At 41.9% G+C, this 2,246-nt stretch overlaps 1 protein-coding gene across 1 annotated transcript; it reads left to right on the plus strand.

Annotated features, from left to right (window-relative positions):
- The first annotated feature begins 869 nt into the window (after positions 1–869).
- LOC145403739 (uncharacterized) lies at positions 870–1,714 on the plus strand. The gene is made up of 2 exons (XM_080275419.1): positions 870–1,310; positions 1,454–1,714. Exons 1-2 carry the CDS (start codon positions 870–872, stop codon positions 1,712–1,714), a joined length of 702 nt encoding a protein of 233 aa, XP_080131545.1.
- Positions 1,715–2,246: the final 532 nt, after the last annotated feature.

The following is a 2,246-nucleotide window of genomic DNA, read 5'->3' on the forward strand; positions in this document are numbered from 1 at the left end:
ATTATAACAGAAAGCAGCTCAAGAATCAATTATTGCATAGGTTTCCCATACTTGTTAGAAGTATGAAATTATTTATATATAGTATAATCTTTACGATTGACGGGTTCATCTGTAGGTTTTTCGTTTATTTTTAATATATTCCTGCTTAGGATGTGTTACCTGAAATAAAGATTTGTCGGCAGGTATGTACTGGACAACATGCATGGACCCAGCATGACATTACCACCACCACCACAACAACAACAACAACGACAACTACTACAGCAACAACAAGTAGTAATACTACTACTACCACCACTGTTACTACTACTACCACTACCACTAATACTACCGCCACCTGCACTGCAAGTACAGAGCAACACACAGGCCTTAACAAAAAGTTCCAACGGTCCCCTCACAAATATGGAAGTCAGGGACGAAATATTGTAATGAACGTTCACCGATTTTTTACGAGGGAGGGTCAGTGTGAAACACAACTACAGGTGACACTGAAAACAGCAAAAGCATCTGGAGTCAGCTACAGAACTATCCAGAGGATAATAGCAGAGGCTTCTAAGTCACCGAATGGTATAATGTGTTCACCACCTAAACGTGTACAACCATCGCCCATCGTACGAAATCTGGACAGTTTTGACCAAGGATGCATCAGACGAGAGCTGCTGGCGTTTTATGAACGAGGTGAACTGCCAACGATTTCGGCTTTATTAAAGAGTGTCCAGGAGCCTCCTATCAGTTTCAAAGGGTGTCGAACTTCATTATTTAGAATAATAAGACAACTGGGATTTCGGTATAAGAAGGTGCAAAGTGGAAGGAAAATTTTGATGAAAAGGAAGGACATTGTGGCAGCCAGAAAAGAATACCTTCGAGAAATGAACAACAGAGCAAGTTCCCATCCCCGTCCGGTGGTCTTTTTGGATGAAACATGGATCAACCAAAACATCTGTGTTGAGCGTTGTTGGACTGATCCAGACGGAACAGCTGGCCCTAAACTTAAGACGGGGAGAGGTGCCAGATTCATCATAGTTCATGCTGGTGGTCACCAAGGATTCATACCTGGAGCTCTTTTGATGTTCCGGTCCAAGAATGGATCAAAGGGGGACTACCATGATGCTATGGACCATGAACGGTTCAAGATCTGGTTCCAAGAACAATTACTTCCCAACATCAGTGAAGGATCACTAATAGTTTTAGATAATGCACCATACCATTCAAAATTCACCTGTAAAGTGCCAACAACCAGCAGCAAAAAAGATGAACTACTACAGTGGTTAACTTCAAACAACATCTCCCATGATCCCTCTGCTACTAAAGTAGTTACTTCAAAATCTGTAAAAAACACAAGTCAAAGCAAGAATACGAAATTGATCAGATAGCAGTTAGTCAGGGACATAGTGTACTCAGGCTACCCCCCTACCACTGCATGCTGAACCCCATTGAACTAATTTGGGCACAGGTGAAAACTGAAGTGAAGCAGAAAAACTCTAATGGTAACCAGTGCCTGAAGAGAATTGAGCAAATAGCCTACGAGGCAATCAACAACATAACATCTAAACATTGGCGGAAATGCATCGACCACACACTAAAAACTGAGGCTGAATTCAGGGCCAAGGACATTGCACAAGATCATTATGTTGAAAATTTTGTAATTAATGTGGCATCTGACGAAAGTAGTGTGGACGATCCAAGTGAAGAGGAGTGTGATATGGAGACCTAAATATACAACCTTACCTTAGATATGCTTAGCTTTTCTTGATTATGATTTGTGTGAGCACACACACACACACACACACACACACACACACACACACACACACACACACACACACACACACACACACACACACACACACAATCTCACTGGGATCAATACATGCTGTTTTTAATAAACACACATTTTCAATACCTTCATAGGTAACAGTAGCTTTACAGAGCTACATTATTTTGTTTGTATTCATAGTCAGATTCAGTAAAAAAATTTTCTTACAGTAATACGTTTGGTGTTTATTTTCCTGAGCCATTTCATAAGAGGGTATCATGAGAGAGAGAGAGAGACCCGGAAAGTAATGGATTACATTATTTCAGAATGAACCGAGTATTTGTTAACGACGGAATAAAGGAAAGGGTGTATGTAGGTGAGGTGGAGGGAGGGAGGGAGAGGGAGGGGTAGACCGAGGATGAGGTGGAGGGATGGAGTTGAGAGGTATATGAGGGAGGGGGGGTGAGTTGGGGGGAGGGGAGTCAAACGG

Source organism: Coenobita brevimanus, chromosome 61 (genome assembly GCF_032717465.1).
Source record: "Coenobita brevimanus isolate Jiangsu-jjx chromosome 61, ASM3271746v2, whole genome shotgun sequence".
Taxonomy (NCBI): Eukaryota; Metazoa; Arthropoda; class Malacostraca; order Decapoda; family Coenobitidae; genus Coenobita; species Coenobita brevimanus.